General features: G+C 38.1%; 1 protein-coding gene across 3 annotated transcripts in view; it reads left to right on the top strand.

The window, feature by feature from the left end:
• The window catches only part of PKD2L2 (polycystin 2 like 2, transient receptor potential cation channel), a 46,221-nt gene that overhangs the window by 3,077 nt on the left and 20,572 nt on the right, over positions 1 to 22,572 (top strand). For 2 of the 3 annotated variants that reach the window (XM_058735727.1, XM_058735717.1), the window contains 6 exons: positions 1,148 to 1,404; positions 6,555 to 6,776; positions 10,545 to 10,773; positions 12,449 to 12,619; positions 12,907 to 13,088; positions 21,319 to 21,439. In XM_058735727.1, the coding sequence (XP_058591710.1) occupies positions 1,148 to 1,404; positions 6,555 to 6,776; positions 10,545 to 10,773; positions 12,449 to 12,619; positions 12,907 to 13,088; positions 21,319 to 21,439 (1,182 nt within the window). The remainder of the gene's footprint in view (positions 1 to 1,147; positions 1,405 to 6,554; positions 6,777 to 10,544; positions 10,774 to 12,448; positions 12,620 to 12,906; positions 13,089 to 21,318; positions 21,440 to 22,572) is intronic. The other variant, XM_058735738.1, reaches the window with a different exon arrangement.

Genomic DNA, 22,572 nt, shown 5'->3' with positions numbered 1-22,572 from the left:
AAAGTGAGATATATATAATTTTGGTATGCAGCCCTATACTGTGTGTATTACAGTAATGTACAGTATATAATCAAATAAATAGTACATATGTAAAATATAACTTTATAGTGTTTTTAACTATGTGAGAGAATCATTCCATCAACATTGGAACAGACTTGTTTTTTACATTACATTTAACTTAGCAAGATGCTCTCACATTAAGAGAACAGAAGTTTCAGGTATCCCAAGTCGCAAACATTGGGGCACATAAAGAAGAGACAGGAATGTTTTCTAGAGGTGATAACAATTCAGTTGAGTTTTAAAGGATGAGTAACAGGGCATTCTAGGAAGAATAAACAGTATGTGCTGTAAGTAATTCTACATATGACACTTTGTTTGGCATTATAGGCATGTAGAAGATGAGGTGGAAAGGGCAAACTATAAACTGAACAAGAGGTCAAATCATGAATGTCATGCTAGGAATCTAAAACCTATGAAAGAGACAAGGTCACTTCCTGAGAGGGAGAGGGGAAGTGTGAGATGAGGGCAGATGATTAGAGGTCATTAGTATAGACCAGGTGAAATATGAAAGAAAGAGGGAATTTCCCCCGAGACTAGAAGTGGAGATCACCCTGCTTCTTTTTTATTGTACTGTCTTGAAGTATGCATGGCCAGTGGCAAAGAAAACAAAGGCAGAAAAGAAAAAAACTGAACCCTGGGTTTGGGATCTCTTAGAAGGGCAGAGCCAAGAGTAGCAGTTGCCACCACTGGAGTTAGTGGGGAAGGGGAACACAGACAACTCTGAGGGCAAGTCCTGAATTAGGGCCATGACAGCCATGAATACATGGCTATGGGCATTGATACTCTTAGGGGACAATTGTTGGTGTACCCCTCATATAAGAAAGGGTAAAATGTTGTGGAATTAAAGGAGTTAGTATTTCTAAAGAACTAGAGCATTGCCTACTACCTAAGAGCTCAGTAAATATTAACCATCTTCCTTATCCTCCTCGACATCATCATTTCCATTCATGTTAATGGTGGCTTGGTCAATAATTTCCATACTCATACACTCACTGACTCATGCTTTTAAGGTAATGTTAAATGTAGATTCTGTTATACAAATGACATGAAAATACTTTTCCCATAACATTTATCTTTCTATATGAAGTTTATGGAAGGACCCCTTTTGGAAGGTCTGTACTGGGACACATGGTACACGAACAAGACTTTGTATAATTTAAAGAACAGCAGTCGCATCTACTATGAGAACATACTTTTAGGAGTGCCCAGAGTCCGTCAACTAAAAGTCCGCAACAACACGTGCAAGGTCTACTCATCCTTTCAGTCTTTGATGAGTGAATGTTATGACAAATACACTTCTAGCAATGAAGACACGTCTGATTTTGGCCTTAAGCAGGAAACTGAGTAAGTAGTTACATGTAACTTTTTCTAGCCTCTTGCCTTTGTACCTTTTAAAAACTGAGAAAGTAGGTATATTTTACAAATAAACCAACAAAGGTCTGGCAGGTAAGGAGACTATTTCAATAATCGTACCAGAGGAAGACTCAGAGGAGCAGTGTTTAGAAATATAAGATTGGGGGTGCCTGAGTGGCTCAATTGGTTAAACGCCCAACTCCTGGGTTCAGTTCAGGTCGAGATCTCATAGTTAATGAGTTCGAACCCTGCATCGGGCTCTGTGCTGACAGTGAGGAGCCTGCTTAGGATTCTCTCTGCCCCTCCCCTACTTGCTCTCTCTCTCTCTTAAAATAAATAAATGAACTTTAAAAAAAATTAATAAAAAAAGAAACGTAAGAGTGAACCTGTTATTTTGTTTACCAAAGGATATAAGAGAGTATTCTTTTTTTCTTTTTTTTTTTTTTTATTTATTTTTTAATTTATTTATTTATTTTTTAATATATGAAATTTACTGTCAAATTGGTTTCCATACAACACCCAGTGCTCATCCCAAAAGGTGCCCTCCTCAATACCCATCACCCACCCTGCCCTCCCTCCCACCCCCCATCAACCCTCAGTTTGTTCTCAGTTTTTAACAGTCTCTTATGCTTTGGCTCTCTCCCACTCTAACCTCTTTTTTTTTTTTTTCCCTTCCCCTCCCCCATGGGTTTCTGTTACGTTTCTCAGGATCCACATAAGAGTGAAACCATATGGTATCTGTCTTTCTCTGTATGGCTTATTTCACTTAGCATCACACTCTCCAGTTCCATCCACGTTGCTACAAAAGGCCATATTTCATTCTTTCTCATTGCCACGTAGTATTCCATTGTGTATATAAACCACAATTTCTTTATCCATTCATCAGTTGATGGACATTTAGGCTCTTTCCATAATTTGGCGATTGTTGAGAGTGCTGCTATAAACATTGGGGTACAAGTGCCCCTATGCATCAGTACTCCTGTATCCCTTGGATAAATTCCTAGCAGTGCTATTGCTGGGTCATAGGGTAGGTCTATTTTTAATTTTCTGAGGAACCTCCACACTGCTTTCCAGAGCGGCTGCACCAATTTGCATTCCCACCAACAGTGCAAGAGGGTTCCCGTCTCTCCACATCCTCTCCAGCATCTATAGTCTCCTGATTTCTTCATTTTGGCCACTCTGACTGGCGTGAGGTGGTATCTGAGTGTGGTTTTGATTTGTATTTCCCTGATGAGGAGCGACGTTGAACATCTTTTCATGTGCCTGTTGGCCATCCGGATGTCTTCTTTAGAGAAGTGTCTATTCATGTTTTCTGCCCATTTCTTCACTGGGTTATTTGTTTTTCGGGTGTGGAGTTTGATGAGCTCTTTATAGATTTTGGATACTAGCCCTTTGTCCGATGTGTCATTTGCAAATACCTTTTCCCATTCCGTTGGTTGCCTTTTAGTTTTGTTGGTTGTTTCCTTTGCTGTGCAGAAGCTTTTTATCTTCATAAGGTCCCAGTAATTCACTTTTGCTTTTAATTCCCTTGCCTTTGGGGATGTGCCGAGTAAGAGATTGCTACGGCTGAGGTCAGAGAGGTCTTTTCCTGCTTTCTCCTCTAAGGTTTTGATGGTTTCCTGTCTCACATTCAGGTCCTTTATCCATTTTGAGTTTATTTTTGTGAATGGTGTGAGAAAGTGGTCTAGTTTCAACCTTCTGCATGTTGCTGTCCAGTTCTCCCAGCACCATTTGTTAAAAAGACTGTCTTTTTTCCATTGGATGTTCTTTCCTGCTTTGTCAAAAATGAGTTGGCCATACGTTTGTGGGTCTAGTTCTGGGGTTTCTATTCGATTCCATTGGTCTATGTGTCTGTTTTTATGCCAATACCATGCTGTCTTGATGATGACAGCTTTGTAGTAGAGGCTAAAGTCTGGGATTGTGATGCCTCCCACTTTGGTCTTCTTCTTCAAAATTACTTTGGCTATTCGGGGCCTTTTGTGGTTCCATATGAATTTTAGGATTGCTTGTTCTAGTTTCGAGAAGAATGCTGGTGCAATTTTGATTGGGATTGCATTGAATGTGTAGATAGCTTTGGGTAGTATTGACATTTTGACAATATTTATTCTTCCAATCCATGAGCAGGGAATGTCTTTCCATTTCTTTATATCTTCTTCAATTACCTGCATAAGCTTTCTATAGTTTTCAGCATACAGATCTTTTACATCTTTGGTTAGATTTATTCCTAGGTATTTTATGCTTCTTGGTGCAATTGTGAATGGGATCAGTTTCTTTATTTGTCTTTCTGTTGCTTCATTGTTAGTGTATAAGAATGCAACTGATTTCTGTACATTGATTTTGTATCCGGCAACTTTGCTGAATTCATGTATCAGTTCTAGCAGACTTTTGGTGGAGTCTATCGGATTTTCCATGTATAATATCATGTCATCTGCAAAAAGCGAAAGCTTGACTTCATCTTTGCCAATTTGGATGCCTTTGATTTCCTTTTGTTGTCTGATTGCTGATGCTAGAACTTCCAGCACTATGTTAAACAACAGCGGTGAGAGTGGGCATCCCTGTCGTGTTCCTGATCTCAGGGAAAAAGCTCTCAGTTTTTCCCCATTGAGGATGATGTTAGCTGTGGGCTTTTCATAAATGGCTTTTATGATCTTTAAGTATGTTCCTTCTATCCCGCGGTATTCTTTTTTTCTAACTCAGGTATATGAAGTGCTAAGTCGTTCCGGACACAGGGTAAGGAATCTGTCTACGCTTTTACAATACTCAGCTTTTCAGTCTCTGACCAGACTCCCTCAGACCCATGCCAAATGCTTCCTGGGACCCCAGGGAGTGTCTTAAGTGTGCTCCGCCGCTTCCCTCCTTTCTCACTCTGGCTGACTTCAGCAATATCTTCCGTTATTGCCAACGCTGAAAAGGAGCAGTTATGCCGTGGAGGCACCGCATCTGATGACGCCTTCCCAAAGCTATTCTAGCAGGGTTCTCCAAATTGGCTGAGGCTAATTCTGTCTGTACTGAAAACATGAAACCCAAAGCCACTGACATTTCCTCCCCTCAATACAGAAACTGCTGGTATCATTGCTTTTAGGATCCTATGAAAATCATAGGGGGCAGAGAACAAGTTTTTTAATTTAATACTTATCAAAATATTACAAATACAAATATCCACCCTTTCCTACTCACAGTTCTTCAGAAGCAGCCCCTTTTAGCTCTTTTAGTTGTTTCTTTTGGTATATACTTCCTATTTCTTTTAAGTTTATTTATTTCTTTTGAGAGAGAGAGAGAGCACAAGTGGGGGAGGGACAGAGAGAGAGGCAGACAGAATCCCAAATAGGCTCCACGCTATCAGTGCCGAGCCCAATATGTGACTTGAACTCACGAGCCATGAGATCGTAACCTGAGCCAAAATCAAGAGCCTGATGCTTGACCAACTGAGCCACCCTGGCACCCCTGTACATCCTATTTCTAAATAATGCGCTTTATACTGCTATTACTTGATTTTATAGTTTTATGTACCTACCATCTCTGTCATGAAAGTCGTCTGTCATGTGTCTCTCCCTCAACACACACTTTTCTTAGCCTGTAGTTAAATCATAATTTTTGTTAATCATGAGTCGATTAACAATTCAATTAACAAGTTGATAACAAGTCCATTAATGATTCATATTATAAATATGAACAGTGATTAAAATTTCTTTTGTTCAACAACCTCTCCTATAGCCCCAAGATTAATCATTGCATTGTGGTTTTTGTTGATTTGTTTTTCCTTTGTTTAAGTTTTTGGCTATACTATAGGATAGCAATGTATAATTCTCATAAATCTAATAAACGCATAAGTATGCTGACACATCGCCTTAAATATTACAGTACTATATACTACTTCTCTTTCAATGAAAAATTACAAAATAAATCAATTACTCAATTGCACATTTTAAACTGGAATCTGAAAACTAATCTGTTAGGTATTCTAATATTCCAAATTCTCATAACAACTACAAGTAATTTAAATACCAAAATTAACACTACAGATTTGGAATCATAATACTTATCATTCCCTAATAACCAAATTAATAATCAATGTGTGCTTGTTTGTCCATCTAAAATGAAACATTCACTAATTAAAAACATCATAAAAATTGGAAGTAGGAGAAGGTTGGTATAATAAATGTTCTTGTTTCATTTTAACAACCATGTGGAAAACACTGGAAAATACAACAATGAAATTGTCATTAAATCTGAGTATTTTTTCTTAGTGTTACCACTTATCCCTCCTCCTGGAAACAAACATAGTATTATTGATAGAAAAACGAGTTGAAGCAGTGCATCTTCAGATAATCCTTCAAATCTGTTTGAGGAAACTGAACAGGGACTGAAATGAGGAGTTAAGGCTTTATGTTTTGAAATCTCATAATTAAGTTAAAAGTAGGAAGGATGGAAACAATTTATGTATGCTCATTTTACTCTGATTTATGAACTTTCATTATAACAATATAGACATTGTAACAAAGCTCTTCTTTATTGATATTTACAAATGGTACATGACCTGTAGAAGACAGACTATGAAGCCCCACTTTTACCATACTGAAATAGATATTTCCAAATCACAGCCCTTGATATTCCTGTCCTACAAAAAGCCTAAAGATCTCATAAGACAACAGAGACATGTATGAAAGAAAAAAAATCATTGCTCTCTTGATTTTAAGTTCCCTGAGGCAACAGACGGATTTTTTTAAAAAAACTTTTCTCACAGCATCTAATCCAGTGTGTTGCCCACAATACACACCAAAAAGTGAAAACATATTAAATCTTCGGGCACCTGGGTGGTTCAGTAGGTTAAGCATCCAACTTCAGGTCAAGTCATGATCTCACCATTTGTCGGTTTGAGCCCCGTGTCAGGGTCCACGTTGGCAGCACAGAGCCTACTTGAGATTCTCTCTCTGCCTCTCTCTACCCCTCCCTCACTCTCTCTCTCTAGAAAAATAAAGTTTAAAAACTATATTAAATCTTAATCCTTAACTCATTGTCTTGCTTCAAAATTACTGTGATACTTAATACTGCTTTTTTTTTTTTTAAGGTTAGCTTAAATTCTTTGCATATACTTCAGTCAGGCTTTCTCATCTCTCCATTATTCTTTTTATACCTAATAGATGGAAATACTCTACTCCTAATAGTAGCTCCCCTTGGCACTGGGGATTTGTTGGTGTTTACCGAAATGGGGGATTTATTTTCACTTTATCAAAATCAAAATCTGACACAAAAAACAAGTTCATTAACCTTCGACTCAACAGCTGGATCACAAGAGGGACCAGAGTTATTTTCATTGATTTTTCGTTATACAATGCTAACGTAAACCTGTTTTGCATCATCAGGTAAGTGACTCAAAACCGTAGTATATTGAGTTTTTTAAAATATAATTTATTGGCAAATTGGTTTCCATACAACACCCAGTGCTCATCCCAACAAGTGCCCTCCTCCATGCCCATCACCCAATTTCCCCCTCCCTCACCCCCCATCAACCCGCAGTTTGTTCTCAGTCCTTAAGAGTCTCTTATGGTTTGGCTCCCTCCCCGTCTGTAACTTTTTTTTTTTAAAGCCTCCAGAGGGGTGCCTGGCTGGCTCAGTCAGTGGAGCATGAGACTCTTTTTCTCAGGGTCTTGAGTTCAGGACCCATGGAGTTCAGGACATGGAGCCTCCTTAAAAAATAAATGAAGGAGTACCTGGGTGGCTCAGTCAGTTTAAGCATCCGACTTCAGCTCAGGTCATGATCCCAGGATTTGTGAGTTCAGGCCCTTCAACAGGCTCTGTGCTGACAGCTCAGAGCCTGGAGCCTGCTTCACATTCTGTGTCTCCCTCTCTCTCTCTCTGTCCCTCCTCCACTGGCACTCTGTATGTTTCTCTGTCTCTCAAAAATAAATAAACATTAAAAACATTTTAAATAATTAATAAATGAATTAATTAATAGCATCCAGAGCCCTTGTTAGGGTTTCCAGTTTGTGTGTTTGCTGAGATTAAAATCATAGGCATCAAAATAAATACAATGAACTTATGCCAATAATGAAAAATGTGGTAAAGCAGCATCATATTCATTGTTTCATTGTTTTGGAAGATATTCAAGAACATGAAGAATTACATACAATATGTCAGTTTTATACTAAGAACACATAGTCTTATTTCTTGTCATTCTGCAGCTGCACAGATCTAACATTTAGTCTTGATTTCTTCCTCTAAATCAGATCATTCAGATCCGTTGATTTGCTTTCAGAATGAGCTTCTTTAGTAAGGTTTGAATTCTTGTCTCAAGAATGAACAATTTAAATTTCAAACAGTATATACCAGTACCCAGCATCCTAGAAATGACTAGAACCTGTGGTGACCTTGCAAAAATGGCCCCAGTTCTTCACATCTCTGCCATATAACCTCGTGGTGCCCTGCCACTCAGGGAAGGGTGCACTTCCCTGGCTCCTAACCTGGGCTCATCTTTGTGACGTGGCATGGGAGCAGATAGGATACAAGCAGAAGTTTGAAATGAGTTTGCACATTAAAACTTACTCTCTTCCATTTCTGTCCATTGCACGATACGGACATACATACCTGGGCTAACTTAGACCCAGGAGGATGATGAGAGACATTCCCATAGGAGGAAGAGGAGGAAGAGAAAGAGAAGGAAGAGATAGTGGGAAGAGACAAAACTATCTAAAGAGAAAAAATTATCTCCATCAGTCTGATGACCTTAGGTCATTTGCCTAACCTGGACCATGCTAATTGGCTTTAGGCCTGTGTTCTAGAACCAAACACTGGCAAAGGAAATAGGATTGCCATGATTGGATCTGCCTGGGGATTGAATCCACTTTCTCTGAGTGATCTGGGAATGGTGGATGCCTAATACAGTAGGGGTTCTGTAGAAAGGAGGACTGGGATAATGACTGCTCGAAAAGCAAAAAGTAGTGTCCACTAAAATCTCAGTGAGCCACTTCTCTCTCATGAGTTTTACATTTTTACTCTGAATGAAATATGGACTTGGTGTCTACTCTGATTAGAGGATTTTGCCCTTGTGCAACAGTGACAGTGAAACACAGCCTTGGACTTTAAAATCTGTACAAAATAGGGGCTCCTGGGTGGCTCAGTTGGTTAAGCATCTGATTCTTGATCTTGACTCAGGTCATGATCTCACGGTTCGGGAGATTGGACCCTGCATCAGGCTCTGCACTGATAGCGTGTTGGGTTCAGGCTGATAACACAGAGCCTGCTTGGGATTCTCTCTCTCCCTCTCTCTCTGCCGCTTCCCCACTCTCTCTTGCTCTCAATCTCTCTCAGAAATAAAAATAAACTTTAAAAAAATAATAAGAAAGTAAAATGGAATAAACCCTATACAAAATGAATAAAATAAATGAATTCTCTTAAGTAGCCAATGGATATTACACCACTTATTTTATAGTTTTTTTCTCTTTTTTTCAGAAAATCAGAGCTTTTACCAACATTAATCACTCTTTCCAATAGTCCTGATCAGGATAAAGAGGACAAGTCATTTGTATGCCTTAAATAAGAGGAGAAACATTGGGATAACTGGCCTAAAATCATACAAAGAACTCCTTGTTACCCTAGACTAAGTCCAGATTTCCTGTCTGTGGGTTTTATGCTTATTCTGTGTTACCTTTTAAAATGGTTGGCCCAGTTAGTTAAGCATCAGACTTCGGCTCAGGTCATGATCTCGTGGTTTGTGAGTCTGAGCCCCACCTAGGGCTCTCTGCTATCAGCACAGAGCCTACTTTGGATCCTCTGTCTCTGTCTCTGTCTCTCTCTCTCTCTCTGCCCCTCTCCAGCTAGTGCTCTCTCTCAAAAATAAATAAACATTAAAAATAAAATAAAATAAAATGTTACTTTTTAAAACCAGCAGATTTTGAAACTTTAAACTGGTAATATATCTAATCAGTAGTTGTAGGAGAGCACATTACTTAAGTCAAGACCTTATTCATTTGCTTTCCTTTTTGCAAACATATCTGGCAAACTAAACAGAATACAGTTCCTTTTTTCCCTTATTAGTGTACGCATCAGATCAAAATATTGGGTTTGTTTCACTTCACTCACTTATTCGATGCTGTGCACCTACTATGTGCAAGGTGAAACAGTTTTAAACAGTTCTGTCTTCTATTTAACTGGTTTTATTTATTTACATATTTTTTCGCAGCACCTTATTCCATTCCCAATAATATTTGCTAATATTTCTAAGTGGGAAAATTACATCATGATAGAGATACTCGTTCTTTAAATTACTGCCAATTCTTAGCTATCTAAAGTTGTAGAGAACACTAGAAATACTGTGAACAACCTCAAATATTTTTATTTAGTGGAGGAATTAATTTTTATACTTCTGTTTGCATATAGATCCCTGTATCCAACATCCTGTGTCTAAAGCAAACAGAAAACATTTGTTTTAAGTAGAATATATAAGCTTAACATTTAGAAGCAAGAAGTGTCTCTGCTAATCTAAAGGGGGAGAGTGTATTTTCCTTCTCTGAAATAATCAAGAATTATGCATTTTGGTGGGAGTCCTAATAACAGTAACTAACCATGTACTATTTTCTTGAACATCATCTCATTGTCCTGTGGAGATAAAATAGTATTCCCAGTTATAACCAAACAATCTGAGCACAAAATAGGAAGAATGTCTGCCTATAATCACATCTTACTTTCTCTACTGTGTTGGTCTCTGACCACTGTGAATATTCAGAATACAAAAAAGTGGAGCCATTAAAAAATAAGTAAATCTGGGGCACCTGGGTGGCTCAGTCAGTTAAGCATCTGACTTCGGCTCAGGTCATCATCTCCTGGTTCATGAATTCAAGCCCCACATCAGGCTGTCTGCTGTCAGCACAGAGCCCATTTTGGATCCTATGTCACCCCGTCTCTGCCCCTCCCCTGCTCACACTCTCTCTCAAAAATAAATAAACATTAAAAAAAAATAGGCAAATCCACTAGAGTTTAAGTTGAACACGAGTCTAAGAAAACATATTTTGTACAAAATAACTGATTCTTAAAGTACACATCATCACTAATTAGAAACTTCACAATGAGTTAGGTACTGAAAAACAAATGCTTGAAATAAATACACAGTGACTTCCGCTAACCTAATTTTACAGATTGGTGGCAGAATTCCCTGCAACTGGAGGAATGATTACTTCATGGCAGTTTTACTCTGTGAAGCTCCTCAGATATGTTAGCCACTATGATTATATTATTGCTTCCTGTGAAATCACATTTTGTATTTTTCTTATTGTCTTCACAACACAAGAAGCCCAAAAAATAAGAGAATTTAAGTCTGCCTATTTCAAAAGTGTTTGGAACTGGCTAGAATTACTACTTTTGGTGGTAAGTGTATATTCATATGTATCGTTCAAGGGAATCACATCTGAATCTACCAAGTAAGGAGGTTTTCTACTCATCTGGAACTTCCTTCAAAAGCTGCAAGTATCAGTCATAAAAGGAACTGTCATAGTGCATACTAATGGTGTGCCACCAAAAAGATGAAGTCTCTTACTTTCCTGATTTAGTCCTTGAGAGGACCAGCATAAACTTAGAATAGGTGATTCTACAGGTATTATGATTTAAAGTGCACAAGAGGTCTCCCTCCCCCACTCAAACATATGTTTCTTATAGGGCCCCATGTTGAAAATCATGGTTATTTTTGTACATGTACTCTCCTATGTTGCCTCAATCTGCTTTCCTCCTCACAATTTTGAAAAAGTATGCAAAATCAAGCCTAGGCAGATCCTGGAAGAGGGGGAAGAAGGGAGTAAGCAGCCAGAGGGTAGCTTGTGAGCACAGAGAACACCAGGAAGGGGGAGATAATCTCTGAAAGGAATTCCAAAAACTGTCCGTTCTCACCACTGGAACATATTAAAATAAACATAGATATGTAGGCGGGGTGGGACAGATGGTAAGCAATTGGTGTTAGGAACAGTGAACAAATATTTCTAGCTTACACAACGTGACCTTTCACCCTTATTGACCCTTAGTTATAGCCAATCCAGAATATAAGCCTTTTTTCCCAACACCAGATTAAAAGTGTCTCAGAGTCAGAAAATGAGCCACCTGCTTCTCTGCTATCCCCGATAAAATTTAACATACAGCGCAACATTGAATGATTAACTATCTGAGCATTTCAGGCAAAGGTTCAAAGGAAGATTTTCATGACTGTTCTAAAGCTGTGATACTTGAGGTAACCTGGTTCTGAAATCCTCTTCTGGAAGAGTTGTCAGAGGCTCTCAAAAGGCTTATTTTTGTGTTACTGCAAAATATTTCTTCTAGTATTATGTGGTAGAAAATATTAAACTTTTACGTATCATGTGTATGGAAGTGTTGAGCTACTACACTGTACACCTGAAACTAACATAACAATGTGTGTTAACTACCCTGGAATTATAAATAATAAATAAATAAATAAATAAATAAATGAATAAATAAATAAATAAATAAAATATCAACTTCTTGGTATCACGTAGTTACATGGAGCACAAACACAGCCTAGTCAGAATAATATAATCATTTTATACATTTGTGCTTTATAACTCAAAGAAACAAGCAGATAGTTTAGGATGGTCAGGTGATAAGTATTTTTCTACTTTTGTGATCATTATGCTATTTTAAACTTCTGTAAGTTGAGGCTTACTTTCATTCATGTAAAAGCCTACGTCTTATTTCTCCCTCCATTTTTTTTTTTTTTTAATTTTTAATTTTTTTTATTTTTGGGACAGAGAGAGATAGAGCATGAACGGGGGAGGGGCAGAGAGAGAGGGAGACACAGAATCGGAAACAGGCTCCAGGCTCCGAGCCATCAGCCCAGAGCCTGACGCGGGGCTCGAACTCACGGACCGCGAGATCGTGACCTGGCTGAAGTCGGACGCTTAACCGACTGCGCCACCCAGGCGCCCCTCCCTCCATTTTTATTAAACTTTTGATGAACTTGCTCCTTTGTCTGCTCATAGGCTGCAGATTTAGAGGTGGAAACCGTCCCTAATTTAACCTTTCTTATTTTTCCATTTAGTTGTGTTTTGTGGCCGTTTCCTTCAACATATACTGTAATATACAAATTTTTCTCTTACTTGAAGACCTGTTAAAAAACACTGAAAAATATTCAGACTTCTATTTTCTTGCATACTGGTACATTTATTACAACAATATAATTGCTATTACCATCTTTTTTGCATGGATAAAGGTATTTATATTTTATTATATTAAATACAGCAGATTAGACATATCTTTTATTAGCAAAATGGGAACTGAAGCTGCAAAGTTATGAAAAAGCAAAAGGATTTTCTTAACTATAAAGTAATTATAAAAGTAGTTTTGTCTTGGAATGATCGTGGGCTAATCCTCAAACACTCCTATCATTAAGCACTTCCTTTAATTTGAAGCAATTTTTTTGTGAAATTAATTTAACTTACTCTAAGTAATTGTGATACTGAATATTCTTCTATTTCAATTAACTTTGTTCTTTTTCAGATATTCAAATTCATAAGCTTTAATAAGACAATGTCTCAGCTGTCAACAACCTTGTCCCGCTGTCTCAAAGACATAGTAGGATTTGCCATCATGTTTTTTATAATATTCTTTGCTTATGCTCAGTTAGGATTTCTTGTTTTTGGATCACAAGTTGACGACTTTTCCACTTTTCAAAATGCCATGTAAGCTGTTAGCACAAATATAGTTATATTTACTAGTTTATAAGAAAGGCCTATGATAAGTAGTAACATACATTTTAACAAATTTAAACTTGGTTTTATATTTTCAATGATGGCAAAAAACCTGTCACACTCAAAGTAGTGTTTAGCATTAGAAGATCCAAATGGATGGTGCAGTCCATTTTTTAAATATTACAAGGTCAAATTAGAAAGATAATTTTTCACTTTCATTGGGAGTGTTAAATATAACAGAAATTGGCTTCTGTGTCTCTGTAATAATTTATTCTCTGGGGAAAAGCAAGCTTAAATGTTTTCCTTTAAGAGCTCCATCTTTAGAATCCTTTTATTGATACTGATCTGATTATCCTTTGCTGATCTGGCAAAGCTGTGTTTTAAAAATATTTTTAGACAAATAAAGCAATTAGACAACAAACTTATAGAACTGATCGGTTAGAATCCTTAGCAAAGTTTTCAGGCTTTTTTTTCTTTTTAACTGAATAATTTAAATAAATTTACTCTCCTTTCTGGGTATGTAAAACAAGTTCTGGGTGTGTAAGAAAATTATGATAGTCTAAAATATCAGTTCTCAAAATATGTTCTGTGTAATTTAGACCAAGAATGGGGGGAAATGGCTTCATATTTAAGTAAGTTTGGGAAATTTTGCATCACTCTGTTGGAAATTTGTAGTGCATATTAACAGATGGCTTTAAGAAAAACTGTAATAACTTTCTTAACTTTAGTTATGAATTCTCCAAACTTATTTGTTCATGCCCTTTTATTTGATTTTGGGGAAACTTTGGTGTAAAGAAATGTTCTAGATTGCCCTCTTTTTACCATACACATGGAAATATTTAAAGTGGCATTTATATGAAATTTCATTTATCAGTAGCGAAAAGAAGAATGAACTAGGAACCCAGAGGATATAATTCTACTTTTGAATTCTGCCACTTACCTCTTCAACTTTTCTAGACCTTTATTTCTTTATCTGCAAATGAAGGAACTGGATTAAGTTACTACTCCCAATGATCCCTTCCAATGTCAAACAGCCTATAATTTGAGAAGTCTAATTAGCTTTCTCTTGAGTGAATTAGGTTTGCAGTTCCAACAACTTCTTGGTCCTTTCCTAGGATTTTAATTCAAGTGTTACCTAATAATAAAACTTAGTGGTACTGGACATCGATTATAAATGTAGTAATTTACAGAACTTGGAAATTGTTCTTACCCTAGAGAGTGGGAAAGAAAAGAAGTATAAGGCACAGCATAAACAGGTAGACAACTTTGGAATGCATTAATGAAGACACTTCTGCTTTTGGTAATGAAGTGCTAGGTTATTGAGATCAACCTCCTCTTCAGGACAATTTAAAAAGATAGATGAAATATAGATAGCACTAAAGAACTAACAAAAAAAGAGAGTAAAAAGTGGACCAAAATCAAAAGGCAAGAACCCAGAGAAGTAAGCTCAGCATCCAAGGCTTCTTTTGCCCTCCTGTTCTGTTAAGCTGATAAGGAATTTTTTTTTTTATTGTGGTAATACATACCTAAAATTTCCCATCTTAACCATTTGTAAGTGTACAATTCAATGAGATTAAATACATTGATATTGTGCAACTATCAGCACCATCCATCTCCAGAACTCTTTTCATCTTCTAAAACTGAAACTATGCTCATTAATCAAGAATTCTCCACTTCTCCCCTCCTCCGGCCCCTGGCAACCACCATTCTACTTTTTGTCTCTATGATTTTGATAACTCTAGGTACTTAGTGTATCACACAGTATTTACCTTTTTGTGACAGATTTTGCTTAGCATGTCTTCAAGATTCATCAATGTTGTGCAGTATGTCAGAATTTCCTCCCTTTTTAAGACTGAATAATATTCCATTCTATGTATAAACCACATTTAAAAAAAATTTAATGTTTATTTTACAGAGAGATAGAGCATGAGCAGCGGAAGGGCAGAAAGAGAGGGAGACACAGAATCCCAAGCAGGCCCCAGGCCCTGAGTTTTCAGCACAGAGCCTGATGCTGGATCAAACTCACAAACTGTGACACCATGACCCAATGTGAAGTCAGACACTTAACAGACTGAGCCACCCAGCCTCCCCTAAACCACATTTTGATTATCCATTAATCTCCTGATGGACATCTGGACTTCTTCTAAGTCTTAGATAATGTAAATCATCCTGCTATGAACATGGGTGTATAAATCTCTCATCAAGACTGCTTTCTTTTGGGGCGCCTGGGTGGCTCAGTCGGTTAAGCGTCCGACTTCGGCTCAGGTCATGATCTTGCGGTCCGTGAGTTTGAGCCCCGCGTCGGGCTCTGTGCTGACAGCTCAGAGCCTGGAGCCTGTTTTGGATTCTGTGTCTCCCTCTCTCTTTGACCTCCCCCATTCATGCTGTCTCTCCCTGTCTCAAAAATAAATAAACGTTAAAAAAAATTAAAAAAAAAAAAGACTGCTTTAAAAAAATTTTTTTTGAATGTTTATTTTATTTCTGAGGGAGAGACAGACAGAGACAGAGCATGAGCAGGGAAGGGCAGAGAGAGAGGGAGACACAGAATCCGAAGCAGGCTCCAGGCTCTGAGCTGTTAGCACTGAGCCCGATGCCAGGCTCAAACTCACAAACCATGAGATCATGACCTGAGCCGAAGCCAAACGCTTAACAAACTGAGCCACTCAGGTGCCCCAAGACTGCTTTCAGTTCTTTTTGGTATACACCCAGAGGTGGAATTGCTGGATCATATGGTGATTCTATTCTGAATTTTTGTGAGGAACAGCCATGCTGCTTTCTACAGTGGCTGCGCCATTTACATTCCCACCAACAGTGCACAAGGGTGTATTCCCCCACATCCTTGTCAACACTTGTTATTTTCTGGACTGCTTTTCTTTCCTTTCTTTTCTTCTTCTTTTTTTAATGGTAGCCATCCTAATGGGTGTGACATGACATCTCATTGTGGTTGTGATTTGCATTTCCCTAATGGTTAGCGATATGGAGAATCTTTTCATGTTCTTATGTTGGTCTCTTGATGGTGTTCCACAGGCTCTGTTCACTTTTCTTCAATCTTTTTCCTTTCTGTTCCTCAGACTTGGTCATTTCAATCATCTTATTTTAGGTTCACTGATTTTTTTTTTCTTCTGCATGCTCAAATCTGCCTCTTAATCCTTCCAGTGAATTTTCATTTCAGTTATTGTATTTTTCAGCTCTATAATTTCTTCTTGGTTTCTTTGAGGTGTTCTATATCTTTATAGGTACTTCCATTTTGTTCATAAATTATTTTCTTGACTTTCTCCATGTCTTTTACTTCTTTGAGCATCTTTAAAATGGTTTGTTTTAAAGTCTTTGTCTAGTAGGTCTGCCATCTGGTCTTTCTCAGTAATAGTTTCTGTTGGTGAATTTTCTTCCTTTGATTGGGTCACACTTCCCTGCTTCTTTTATGTCCCGTCTTTTCTTGTTTTTGTTGAAAAATGAATATTTGGGGCGCCTGGGTGGCACAGTCAGTTAAGCGTCTGACTTCAGCCAGGTCACGATCTCGCGGTCCGTGAGTTTGAGCCCCGCGTCAGGCTCTGGGCTGATGGCTCGGAGCCTGGAGCCTGTTTCCGATTCTGTGTCTCCCTCTCTCTCTGCCCCTCCCCCGTTCATGCTCTGTCTCTCTCTGTCCCAAAAATAAATAAAAAACGTTGAAAAAAAAATTAAAAAAAAAAAAAAAAAGAAAAATGAATATTTGAATGTAATAATGTGATAACCCTGGAAATGAGATTCTTGCTCTTCACCAGGGTTTCCTGTTTGGGGTTTTTGTTGTTGTTGTTGTTTATTGTATACTGTTTCTGTGCTGAGAACTATCCTGAGGTGCAAAGGTCTTCTCAGGTCTTTACTGAGCCTGCACCTTTCCATGGGCAAACGTGGTGACTTTCTAATTTCCTCTGTATATGCTGTTGCTTTTGAATGTCTTTAATGTCTGGCTCCCAAAAGGGGAAAAAGAGAAATTGAAGGGGGAAGGGAGGGCACTAGCCCTGTAATCCCAAGGATACTGCTTCAGCAAGAGACAGAGGGACTTGAAACAGACGGGGAACATGCGCATCTCTGTCTGCACCCGTGTGATCAGAAGGAGCAATCAGCAATCTAAACACAGATCCCTGAGGGTCCTGATTGCCTACCCTGGCTCCCACAGGTTGCATACAAGCTGGTCCAGAAAAGCATGGCTGCCTGCCGTTGGCTGGGGGGGTCAGGGGTGGGGGGTGGGAGGTGGGTAGCTTCTGACAAACCAAAAGCTGAAATTGACCAAAGTTGGCTAAGCCTTCCCCTGGAAGTTGTAAGCCATAAATAGACCCAGAGTTCCAAAGTAGTTACATCAGACAAATTCTGCCTATGTGATTGTTGTCTAGGTGGGGAGACATATTCCTAGTAGTTGGTTTTTTTTCTTCTTCAGTGTTTTTCAGTTATTGTATCATCTTCGCCAACCCTTCTCCAAACCCTCCATCATCAAGGCATTTTGATAATCCAGAAGAAATAGTTAATGAACTGTGTTTCTGGCCACCTCTCAGGGAGAAGGAGACAGAAGGCAAAGTCTGGGGCTTGTATGAGGGTGCAGGGGCAGGATCGGGTAGCCAGGGATTGTCTGGTAACCTCTCTGCACATCAGGCAGGGAGCCTCACGTTAAAGGTGAATCAATCTGTCATGATCACCTAGATATTCTGGGAACTTTATGTGTTGAACTTGGATTAAGATGGCCCCGGGCTAGAATGCCTGTGTGTATGGGCACCCACAAACAAAAAACCACCCTGGAGAAAGGTATATTCATTCTAAGCCTCAAATTACTTCTACAAGCAATTTTTCAAACATAACTTACTGCCCATAGTGAAAAGTAACCTGGTACAGATGCAGGAAAAGTCAGAAGCCAGAACCAACAGATACAACAGACAATAGACTTCAGATAATGGAATAATCACTCAATACTTCTTATATTTAGAGAAATAAAACACAAGCCAGAAAATATCTTTAGAGAACAGAACAGTATAAAAAGTGACATATTTGAAAGAGTATCAAAAATAGAATTCTACAACTGCAAATTATAGTAACTGAGATTAAAAACCTAGTTGACAGGTTTGACAGCAAACAAGAGATGAAGAAAGGAGGAGTAAAGTGAAAAACAGGCCAGCAAAAATTACTGCAAATGAGGCCTAGAGATACAAAAAGTGGGTGGAGAAGGTATGAGATATGAAAGCTAGAATGAGAAGGCCCAATATGTTTAACCTGAGTTACAGAAGACAGACCGTTGACTAGAGGCAATATTTGGAAAATGCTGAGGAATAGCTAAATATGCAATCTCTCCAAGTGAGAGACTGGGAAGTCATATTAACCACAATATTATCTTACTATGGAAGAGTCTGTTAGCTATTTTAATTTATAAGAGAGAAATCTAGAAAGTTACCAGGGGTATCAGGAAGCTACAAAACAGTATTTTCATTTGATACAACCTTGTATACTAAGCAGTCATGGTGTTCCTTTTAGCTTGCGGGGACTGAAAGATACAAACTAAACTCCAATTGAGAGGGGGAAATTACAATGACATTGTATTTGAAGTCTCCAGTTCCTTTGTGATTATAACCATTCAGCAAATTGGTTAGGGTTTTGTTATTCACATTATTTACAGAGCACAGGTACCCTGTATTTACAGAATACTCTGTCACTTTCCTGACAGAGAAAGGCTGAATGGAAGCTTTAGTTAACGAGATAATTTCTGAAAAGGAGAAATGGTGCCTGAAAGGAACAGCTTTGAATCCAAATGACAGCCCTGCCTTAGTTTAAAGCTAGGTTCTCTTTTCTGCTTATTATGGATCTTTGATAAGAAATACAATTGCTGAGAAGTCTGTTTTGCTTGCTGTTTGCTATGAGCATTGTGAGACCTTTCCTGATTGTAACCCGCTGTAGAATGGGCTGTAAAACTTCCTAAATGTAGTCTGATATGTAATGGAATGAGTGATTGTATACAAACTAACCGGCATTTCTCGCTTCTGTAAACCTGCTTGCTTAGCACATACCTCACCTACCCCCTTCCCCCTTTCTTCCTCCCGCCACAAGTAAAAACCTCCCCTGTGCTATTTGTCTCTGTCTATAAAAACGCTATACCAACCCTAATCGTGGCCTCTTGTGTCACCGGTGATGAGTGCGCAGAGGACCAGGTTCGAACCTGCAATAAACGACCCTTGCCGCTTGGCTTTGACTTACGACTCTGGTGGTCTTTTGTGGGAGGTTTTGGAACTTCAGGCATTACAGTGCCCTTAGCTTATCTTTACTCCTATAAATCCAACTCAAGGATAAAAGATCAAGTTTGAAACACTAAAACAGAACTTTGGCCTCCTTCCAATTCAGCTTTTCTTTTTCTAGTTTGTGTAGAAGAGCATTATAAACCAGTATTAAAAGCTGAATAAATACTTTAATTATGATTTAATCATGTCTTAGGTACGGGGGATGAAATTCCAGGCAACTCTTGAGTCCTGGGACTCCAAGTAGCCTATTTCTTTGAATACATTTTCTTCCTTCATTGTATATAACTGTATGCTCCCTTTACATGCTTGGCAGCAACAACCAGAAGCAAGAAGCCTTCTTCCTTTTGACTGACTAACCAATCATGCAAAGTACCTACATACTATTAAAAATTCCATCCAGGCTTCCCCTTAAAATAAATAACTCATTTTAAGCATCCAAGAGCAGTAACAGTGGCATCAAAATACATCAACCATAAATCCAAATAAGCCCAAAGTATCAACTGCCATTATTCCTAACCAGCTTATGAATTTTAAAAACTTTTTCTTTAATACTTGCTAAAATTTCTCCCATGAACATGCATTATTACTATAATCAGAAAAATTGGCACACTGCCTTTTTCTTTTTAACTGTCCAATGTTAGAGCCCTGGCTTTACATAAGGAATATAAAATACATGTTATCCATTCCAGAAAACAAAATATGAGTAATAAAATAACATGCTACTGTTAAAAAACAGGAGTAACAGAGACCATTTTCCTATGTACTGTTCACATAAATCAAAGAAAAATTTTTAATTTCATCTAATTATTAATAATCTTTAAATTATTAATTTAAGATGATCAACTCAGGAACCTGAATTTAAGAAATGGAAACTACAGTAAATCTTTTTTCTAACCTAATAATCTACTGACCCACTGACCTACTTTGGAATTTAGGTTAAATCTGATATTTCTGGTACAGATGGATATATTAATGTTAATTAATTAGAAGTAATGCTTAAATTTAATTGACCAGAATAATGCAGAACTCAGGCAACAATCCTTAACTACATTTATCACCATTTATGAAAAATTCTAACTTGCTTCTACAGATTGCTTAGTGTTTGTATTATAGCTAGAAAGATCATTATTCCCAAGAGAACAATTTTAACTTGTAAAGATTCAAATACTTTTAAATTAATTGCTTAACGTAGGAGTACAGATGAAATTAAAGAGTTCTCAACTTAAAAAAAATAACACATCTGCATAACTTATTAACGTATATCCCTTATGTGTCTGGCAATGCTATTGCAAATTAGTGATGAGAAAATAGGACATCAGGTTGAAGAATCCTAATTCTACCTCGGTTACTACTGTGCTCAATACCTTAATTTTCCAACTTTAAAATTAATAAAATGAAGATCTGTAATATTTTAGATGTTACCTTACATCAAATCCAAGATTTATAGTTATTGAAGAAAATAAACCTCAGTGTCATGTTTGAGGATCATCACCAGGAGTGTTTGAGATTCAACAAGTAACAAATTGTTGGCATCTTATTTTGGCAGAAGAGGTGTACAAATTAAACATACTGTTGATATTAGAAATTTTAGGGTTCTTAGGTGTAGGTACAAGTTGAAAATCGCTTATTGGACAAGGTCAGGTAGTCCCAGTTTTAGAAGGACACAGGACAGGCTAAGAAGGCCATTGCCAAGACCAGCTGGTAAGCAAGGATCTCACAGTTCCAATCTTGTAGGTGAACATTCATTAAGTGGAAGCCCATCATTTCCTGAATCACTGTTCAGCTACTGAAGTACCTTGTCTTGTCCTCAGGGGAATTTCCGTACTTAGTTTTATAGAACTCTGTTAACTAGAGCCAGAGAGCCTGTGCAATATGCAGCTAGATACTTTCCTGGACACATGGGTAACCTCCATCAATTGTGATGTATTTATGAAGGGATATAATGTTTTTCTTTCTTCCCATCAAAGATTTGCACAATTCCGAATTGTTCTTGGAGATTTTAATTTTGCTGGTATTCAGCAAGCCAATCGTATCTTGGGGCCCATTTACTTCATCACTTTCATCTTTTTTGTGTTCTTTGTCCTGCTGGTAAGTACGAGCATGTATGTCCCCTTTTTCACTTCTATTTTTTGGAAGAAAAAATGAAATGATTAATTTAGAAGAAATTATAGTATAACTGCTTAGCTGTTAGAGCTTTTTACATTTATTAGGAACTGTGTGGATTCCTAGTAATCTAGGCTATAACTCCAGTGTCTGAATGTTTCCAAGTTGTCCAAAGGAGAATGTGATCATAAAAGTTACCATTTTGATGTCAGGTGTGTGCCAGGAATGTGCTAAATCTTCTACATCTATAACTTGGATATCCCGGGTCCCTCCAACCTGGGACATGGCATACCAGAAGGGATGAATGTATTCTGCCCATATTGCAAATGGCTTCTGGCCCTTAAGGCTAAAACCACGTATCTTTGTGGTTTTTAAGAGTCCCCAGGATGGGTCTTTCACATCTGCTCAAGACGAATTTATTTGGCCTTCCTAATCAAGGAAATTTGCTTTCCCTCTTTGACAACATTTTTGTCACACACAGCAGTTATCCCCTGGTGGTGGCCAAAAGTCCTCAGAGTGACAGAGTTGGGCCTCAGTGAAAAGTGGAGAGGTGGGCTGGGGGTAAGAATACCCTCTCCACAATTGTTTGTATTATTTGGACAGAGTATTCCTAAGAGCCTTAGTAAGACTGTGCATCTAAATAGCTTTAGAGAACTTTAAAAAACCACTCTTATAGGGCTCCTTTGCCTCAATCAAAAGTGACCCTATAGTCTGAAAAAAAAAAAAATTAAGCTTCCCGGCCTGAGGATTTTCCCATTCTCCTCCTACACTAAGGCCAGTAAGTGGAGGAGAGGTTCCTGTTTCCTCAGCACTAAGATTTAGCTTTCCCATACCACCAGGCCACCTGCCTCCGGTAAAAGCCTTTCTTTTGATGGAATCAAGAAGGGCTACAGTGGGTCCCTTATAGCAGCAAAGACTGGATAGTTGTGGCCATATAGAGGGAAGTAGAATCTGTCTGAGCTGTGAGAGGTTTTAAGTTAACAGCTGTCTCTACCACCCTGCTTCCTGACTCTGACAATGGTTGTAAAGACTGCTGTCTTCCTCTGGCAGTGGTGCCAGAGAGAACAGCATATGTACGAATGTGATACTCTTATGTTTAATAAAAACTAACTTTAAAT

The sequence above is a fragment of the Neofelis nebulosa genome, chromosome 1 (genome assembly GCF_028018385.1).
Source record: "Neofelis nebulosa isolate mNeoNeb1 chromosome 1, mNeoNeb1.pri, whole genome shotgun sequence".
Classification (NCBI taxonomy): Eukaryota; Metazoa; Chordata; class Mammalia; order Carnivora; family Felidae; genus Neofelis; species Neofelis nebulosa.
Note: the sequence above shows the minus strand (reverse complement) of the source record. Positions and strands in the feature narration are given on the sequence as shown.